The sequence below is a fragment of the Pseudorca crassidens genome, chromosome 5, assembly GCF_039906515.1.
Source record: "Pseudorca crassidens isolate mPseCra1 chromosome 5, mPseCra1.hap1, whole genome shotgun sequence".
NCBI classification, from domain to species: domain Eukaryota; kingdom Metazoa; phylum Chordata; class Mammalia; order Artiodactyla; family Delphinidae; genus Pseudorca; species Pseudorca crassidens.
In genome coordinates, this window is record NC_090300.1 from 7,286,865 (window position 1) to 7,294,282 (window position 7,418).

The 7,418-nt window shown below is 47.6% G+C and overlaps 1 protein-coding gene across 2 annotated transcripts; it reads right to left on the reverse strand.

Moving 5' to 3' along the window:
- Positions 1-3,841: 3,841 nt before the first annotated feature.
- Positions 3,842-7,412, reverse strand: RPL15 (ribosomal protein L15). 2 transcript variants are annotated; one of them, XM_067737355.1, is made up of 4 exons: positions 7,283-7,412; positions 6,473-6,654; positions 6,137-6,273; positions 3,842-5,282 (listed from the first exon to the last, which is right to left on the reverse strand). In XM_067737355.1, exons 2-4 carry the CDS (start codon positions 6,642-6,644, stop codon positions 4,977-4,979), a joined length of 615 nt encoding a protein of 204 aa, XP_067593456.1. In that variant the 5' UTR covers positions 6,645-6,654; positions 7,283-7,412; the 3' UTR covers positions 3,842-4,976. The 2 variants fall into 2 exon arrangements, with proteins under 2 accessions (XP_067593456.1, XP_067593457.1); XM_067737356.1 differs by having other exon boundaries at positions 7,178-7,311.
- Positions 7,413-7,418: the final 6 nt, after the last annotated feature.

A 7,418-nucleotide genomic window follows, 5' to 3' on the forward strand; every position in this document is an offset into this window, starting at 1 on the left:
TGATTAACGGCTACCCTATGGGATAGTGCAATTCTAATGTATTTTTCAGTAAATATGTCTGTGGTTTATAGGAAAGAAGCTGTCACATAACAAAGAGGCAGGTAAATTGGTTGCAGAGTTGTGTGCAGATAATCGTATTTTGCCAAATGAATCAACTGAACCAGAGGGCTGTCTGTAGAGAATTTAAAAACAACAAAAGCTGATTAAAAGTCTGTTTTTATTATCATCATATGCTGACAGTTCTAAGCAATATCAGTGATAAAGTACCCCTCTCTGCCAGTGTGGAATGTAGTGGTTCCTGCTCCCCTCTTGGTATACAAACTGTTCTCCACAACACCTCAAGTGTGTACAAGGACAAAAGGAAATCAAATGGATTAGCCATTGGGCTGTTCACAAATATTTGGGTCTCCCTCTTACTGGTGAGATTTCACTTCCCCACACTTTGAACTCAGGTGTAGCCTTGGGACTTGTTTTCAGACAACTTTCTGAGAAAAAGCTCTAAAAGCCAGGGCATGCTGTATGGGCACCTGGCAATGTTCCAGGCAGTGGCTATTCCAGTAGCCTTGTTTCTGGAATGAGGACCATGACCAACCATCAGTGAACATGTAATTTGTTCAAGAAATAAACCTTTATTATTTTAAGCCACCGAGATTTGGGGGTTGTTTGTTACTGTAGCCTAATCTAGTCTACCTGACTGATGCAGTATACCTACTAATTTCCCTTAGGAATTTCAGAATTTAGAGATGGAATGAGATCTTAGAATTGAAAGGATAAAATGAAGAGTTGAACTTTCAAGAACTTATTCTACATAAAGTCACCTTTAAGAAGCTTAAGAGAGGGTTTCCCTGGTGGCGCAGTGGTTGGGAGTCCACCTGCCGATGCAGGGCACACAGGTTCGTGCCCCGGTCCGGGAAGATCCCACGTGCCGCGGAGCGGCTGGGCCCGTGAGCCATGGCCGCTGAGCCTGCGCGTCCGGAGCCTGTGCTCCGCCACGGGAGGGGCCACAACAGTGAGAGGCCCGCGTACCGCAAAAAAAAAAAAAAAAAAGAAGCTTAAGAGCAGGGAAATGATGAAGCATGGCAGCAATAAGGTAGCAGCCACCCTCCAATTCATTTCATATGGCATGGTACTTAAAGGTGCATGGATTTTTGTTTTTACGGGTTTTTTTTATCATTTTAAAAATTTATTTTTATTTATTTTTTGGCTGCATTGGGTCTTTGTTGCGGTGCATGGGCTTCTCACTGCAGTGGCTTCTCTTGCTGTGGAGCACAGGCGCTAGGTGTGCAGGCTCCAGGTGTGCAGGCTCCAGTAGTTGTGGCACATGGGCTCAGAAGTTGTGGCTCGCTGGGCTCTAGAGCGCAGGCTCAGTAGTCATGGCACACGAGCTTAGTTGCTCCGCGGCATGTGGGATCTCCCTGGACCAGGGCTCGAACCTGTGTCCCCTGTATTGGCAAGCAGATTCTTAACCACTCGCTACCAGGGAAGCCCAGATGTATGGATTTTGACAGAAAAATGGACAAAAGATTACAATGGAAGGTCACCGTAAGGCAAACATAAGACTCTTAAATATAAAAAGCATGCTCAAGTTATTGAATTGGTTAGGGTCAAACTGGGCCATGCTACCATAACAACAAATGCACCTAACTCAGTAGCTTAACAAAGTTTTCTCAGTTGTGCAGGCTGATAGGGGTTGAGCAGCTTTTTCTTCCATCTTCTAGCTACGAATCATTAACCTCCATTGGCATACCAACTCTTGATTGCCTTGAAGGAGGTAATGTCACTTCTGCTCCCATTCTGTTAGCAAGAATGTCATTAAGACCCCTACCTAAATGTACGAGGCACCTGGTAAACATAGTTCAGCCGTACGCCTTGGGGGAGAGGGAAGAAGATACAGGGTGTGTGTGTGTGTGTGTGTGTGGCTTTGCCTCTGCCACACTCAGAAGTGCAAAAATAAAACTAGAGAACAATATTATTCTATCAGGCTGCAGAGCAGAATCTGTCGATACACAACGATTTTTAACTCTGCCATTCTACTTCTAGGAATTTCTCCTACAGATGAACTAAGATATATGTAAAAAACTTTTTGTAAAAGCAAGAGATTGGAAAAAATCTTAAATAATCATCAGCAGGGTCCACATTAAACAAATTTATGGTACAGCCATATGATGGAATACCATGCAGTCATAAAAATGAATGCGGAAGCTCTTCATGAACTGAGATAGAATAAGCTGAGATACATAACCACATGAAAAAAATCAATGTGTATAATATCCTACCATTTGGGTAAAAACGAAAAAAATACATATGTATTATGTTTGTACATTTATGAAAATCTCTCCTGATGGTCAGGAAGAAACAAACTGATCACATTGCTTGCCTCCAGAAGGGGAACTGGGGGGATGGCGGTGGGCAGGGAGACTTCTATTGTAGTCCCTATTTTATCTTTCGGATTTTTAGCCATGCCTATGTATTACCTAATCAAAATTTTATTTAAAAAAATATATCTGGCTGCACTGGGTCTTAGCTGTGGCATGCATGTGGGATCTAGTTCCCTGACCAGGAAGTGAACCCGGGCCCCCTGCATTAGGAGCATGGAGTCTTAACCACCGGACCAGCAGGAAAGCCCCAATAAATTTTAAAATGTTTATATGGAGGATATGAATTCAGACTGCCACTGTGTGACCGTGAGCAAATTGCTTCATCTTTATGTCTGTTCATCGACAAAAGGGGGGTTAGAATCAGTGCCTCCATCTTGTGGGGTTGTAAGAAACCAATTGCTCTACTTCTGAAGAAAATTCTAATAGAATCAATTGGGGTGTGTTTGAACCACCTGCTGATCTAGAAATATTAAAAAGGTACAGCTTGTGAGGCAGTCAGGGAACGCCTAGGGAGTTTTCCCATGATAAAGGCATTAGAGAGTGCTTGGTGCGTCTGAGAAACTGCAAGGAAGGTGGATGAGACGGAATGAGGACAGCACTAGGTACACGAGATCTCAGGGTGGGAGTGGGAAGACCATGGAAGAAGCCATTTGCGGTTTAGTTTCCTGTGATCCCCTAGCTGCTGTGTGTAGACTACCTGTAGGGCAGCAAGCCCTTCTGGGAGATCCGTAAATGCTGACCTTCAGTGTGAATCCTCCCTCCCCTCCCTAAGTCGGCATCCTGCAATAGTTGGGAAAAAACTTCTAAATGAGTTTTTCCAATTCATGCAAGGACCAAAGAACCAAGAGAGAAAAACTCGAGACTAAACATTTTATTTTCCCTGAAATTCTTGACTGTTGCTGCCGTGTTTTGTATCTTTTTGCAGGGTACTGTTTGCTTTAAAGCACATTATTAGTATTAGATCACAAAAGATAACAGGAGGTCCATTTGTTTTCGTTTAATAAGACGTTTATTCTATCATTATATATAGTTGAACCACCTCTACACACAAAGTAATATGGTTTAAGATTTTGAGTGGGAAGGAATTTGGGTCTCAGAAGGTTTTGCGAGCCTGCTACATGTTTTCTGGAAATCATTTAAGTGGGCCTTATAAGACCCTTGAAGAAAATACAAGGAAAATTGGTTTGCAAGAAAACCAGCAATTAGATTTCCAAATTAAACTACCTATTAAGATAGCAAACCAAGAACTGGAAAGAACTGGGGCAACTCCTCTTCCATATTTCCTACGCACTCAACTCCACCCTGGGAAACAGAAGCTCAGTCTAGGGGAAGTCATGATGCAAGCAGAATGTGGTGGTACGCCCGACCACAACCGGTGGGTGGCGTGGCACGTTTGTGGAATGTGAGGCTCTTGGGGGTACTTTGAGCAGGGATGAGGAAATAACTGTAGACCACACATAAAATCGGAAACCAACTGAACTTGTATTGACACCAACTACACTACTCTTCTTAGTAGCCTTATGGGAATGGATAAAGTGGCTTGACCCAAGATAACACTGATTAAACTTAGCAATGTTACTTTTAAATAAAACCAACCCAATTTTCCCCAAGGTGGCTTAGATTTCATACTGGGTCACAAATACTAAAAATAAAACATTTAAAAATTTGATCCAAGCCCCTTCTGTCCTCCCACACTTGAAAGGGACCTTATGAACACCAATTTCCCAATCCTAGCATCACTAGCTTACAAACCTTAGGGTTAAAAACTCCCTTCTCATTTACCTAATGTTCAATTTCCATCAGTTTCAATATACACTAGTGTAAATACCATGACTATTTTGCATGAAGTTAAGTGTTCTACAGATCAGAGCCACGGGATTGAACCAGGAGCTCCCACCTTTTATGTGAACTTCAGTGGTACCATGGAGGCCAAGGCAATTTAATTTAGGCTAACCAGGATTTGTTTCAATTTGTAAGAGAAACATCCTGCAACAGGTTTATTAAATTCTCTTAAAAAATGGTGGCAACCCTTTACTTTCTGCCTTTTGGCAGCAGCAGTTACATATATGGAATAGCAGATTAAGTCTAAAAATGTGGGCCCTAGTCAACTTTACTTCTCGGCATAATGATCATGATAAACGATCACGACATCCTTCACATTTCCAAGGAAAACCCAATTTAAAGTTTGTCCTTGCCAAACTCCATAAAACAGCCACTTTAGAGTAAACCAGCAGAGCACTGCCTCACCCCAATAAAGCTGTAGGTTTCATCACATGCACCAACAAATCTACACGGCTAGTTTCTGCGCTCCTCTTTTACAGAATTTTACACCTATTGTTACCAGACAGCACTTTACACACAGACATATCAACTGCCTAATAAAGCAAAAACAAAGGCATTTCCCTTATTAGAAACAAGACACACCATCACTTAAAATCTTCAAACATTATTGCACTTTAACTTTCAGAATTTGACAATGCATTCAGTGAAGCAATCTGCAGACAACTAGTTTTAACAGACAGATTAAAAAACACTTTTAAGCAAACGTGGATGTCCTAAACTGTTTATTAGGTAAGACTTTTACAAACATTACTTATATTAGCGGTAGCGGTGGAGCTGGAGAGTATTGCGCCTTCTCCAGGCTGCGCGGCGAGAGCCACCGATCGTGTGGTGGAACTTGTGGCCCTTGCCGAGGCCGCGGCTCTTCCTGCCTGCAGACGTCAGCCCCCGCATCTCCCTGTGCTTGTGGACTGGTTTGGTGATCCACTGGGTGTCAGGGTTTCTTCTGATAGCTTTATGGAAGGGATCAATGAGGATAACCTCAAAAAATTTGTACGTAGAATCTTCACCCACCCAGTAAGAATTCAGGACCCTCAGGGCCCCACAGTGGCGTCCAGCTCTCTCCTAGAACAGGAAACAAAGGTCCAAGGTCAGCATCCCACACATCCTAGTGGCCAATAAGGCGGCAAGAATTCTCCCCAGAGGCAGGGACCATTATGATAAGGTAGATGTACATACTACGCAACACACATAAATATCCTTAGACTGATTTGCTCCCCAGAGGCTGGGACCCTAAGTACGATAAGGTAGAGACTTACTATAAAACAAAGCACACAGACATGCTTAGATCTGAAACCCTTCTCTCTTACTTCCTCCTTCCCAAGTAAAACACGAATGCTAGTATCTGGCTAACCAAATCTAGTACTCTGTAACCATGCATTTTTCTAGCACAATAGAAGGGTCAGCAAACTCTTACAGAAAACTGTGAAGGCCACGAGTCTCTTTCGAATGGTCTTCTTTGCCTTTTCTTTGAAACACAAAACCTTTTTAGTTCGTGGAGGGCAACAGGCCCTTGTTGCCAACCTCTACAACAGAGCACAGCTGAACTGACTAGCCAAGAAAGACAGCTTCCTACCGAGCACAGGAAATCAGTGGTGCGAACACACACAGCTTCTCTAACGCCTGGGGAGACGCGCTCTTCAAGACAACGTTCGCTGCCCTTTAAAAGCGCAGGCTCCACGGATGCACGCTGATCATAAAGCACTTTCCTCTATGTCAGCAAAGGCAGGTTCCCAACAAAAAACTGACAAAGTCCGCTACCAACTCCTCGCTGGGATTAGTCAAAAACACACAAAAAATCACCCAACCCCATTTTAAACGCAACAGGGCTCGCCTGGGTCCAAACGAACCGCGAGGAAAGGTGCCCAAATCCTCCTCCGGGAGGCGGCCAACGCAAGCGCGACTCGAAACCCACTTACCTCGGCAACAGACTGAAGGCTCCGGGCAAACTTGAGCTGGTTGACGCCATGGTGGACGGGCTTGCCGTAGGTGGCGCCCTTCGGGACCGGGCGTTTGCGGCCACCGCGGCGCACGCGAACGCGATATATCACGTAACCTGTTTAGAGAAAAGGGCCACAGAAGGGCGCGCGGGACTCAGTGCCTTGTCTCTAACGCGCCGACACCGACCGTTATCTCAGGCCAGCAGCCGGGTTCTGCCGAGGCCCTGGGCGAGGGGGACGGCTCCCCGAAGACCGCTTCCCGGCTTTTCCCGGGGGACACCATCTCCTCCCGGCTTGCGCGCAGAGCCCGCTCACCTTGCTTAGCCTTGTAGCCCAGCCTGCGCGCCTTGTCGGGCCGGGTGGGGCGCGGGGCCCGGTGCAGCGCCGAGAGCTGGCGGTACTGCCAGCAGCGCACCCTGAGCAGGAAGCGCATCACGTCCGACTGCTTCTTCCTCCACAGCTCCTGGATGTACTTGTAAGCGCCCATCTCGGCTCACCTTTGACGTAAGCCAGGTATTAGAAACACAACACCCTTTTCACGTGTAACGACAAGCCCTCGTCCGCCCGCCCGAGTCCCTACCGACCACAAGGAAAGCCCCGATGAAGAAGAAACGGCTCTGCACGAACGCGGGGCGCAGCCGGCCCAGCTCGGCGCCCCGCACGCTGCTGCCGGACGAAAGAACCGAGCAGGCCCTGGGCGCCCGGGGGCGGGGGACCGAGGCGGGCGGCGCCCCAGGCCCGGCCTGCAGAGGCCTTGCCGGGACCCCCGAGGGGAAGGTGCCGCCGCCACCGCCAAGGGTTACTCCTCGAAGAAAAGCTCTCCCTCCCCCCAGCCCCCCGGCTTCGCTTTCGGACGCCCCAGGCCCGACCGCCCATCCCTCAGCCCCCACGCCTCCCTCTCCTCCACGCTCTGGCCCCAGCTCGGATTCGCGCCGCCATCACAGCATTCCCCCCAGCCCGCTCGGGGCCCGCCTCTCCACGCCCGCGCTGCCCCGCATCCCGACCGAACCCGCGCCGCACAGGAGACAGGAGGAGCTCCGAGGTCGCAGGGTCCCCGAGCCTGGATGGCGGAGATGAAGAGAGATCCGCGGCGGATAGAATAGCCAATAACCCACCACAAGCTACCTGATGGCTGCCGCCAAACGGAAAGGAACGACCCTTTCTCCCACAATCCCTTCCGCGCTCCTCCCCCTCCTCTGCGAGCCTCCTTCCGGTGGAAAGCGGCGCCCGCGCAGAGCCTCATGGGCCATGTAGTTCCAGC

Excerpts from the sequence above, each read along its gene's own strand:
- RPL15 (XM_067737355.1), bottom strand. The coding sequence starts at position 6,644 with ATGGGCGCTTACAAGTACATCCAGGAGCTGTGGAGGAAGAAGCAGTCG. Across the intron at positions 6,274-6,472 it reads GGGCTACAAGGCTAAGCAAG|GTTACGTGATATATCGCGTT; the intron begins GTGAGCGGGCTC and ends TTCTCTAAACAG. Across the intron at positions 5,283-6,136 it reads GCCTTCAGTCTGTTGCCGAG|GAGAGAGCTGGACGCCACTG; the intron begins GTAAGTGGGTTT and ends TTCCTGTTCTAG.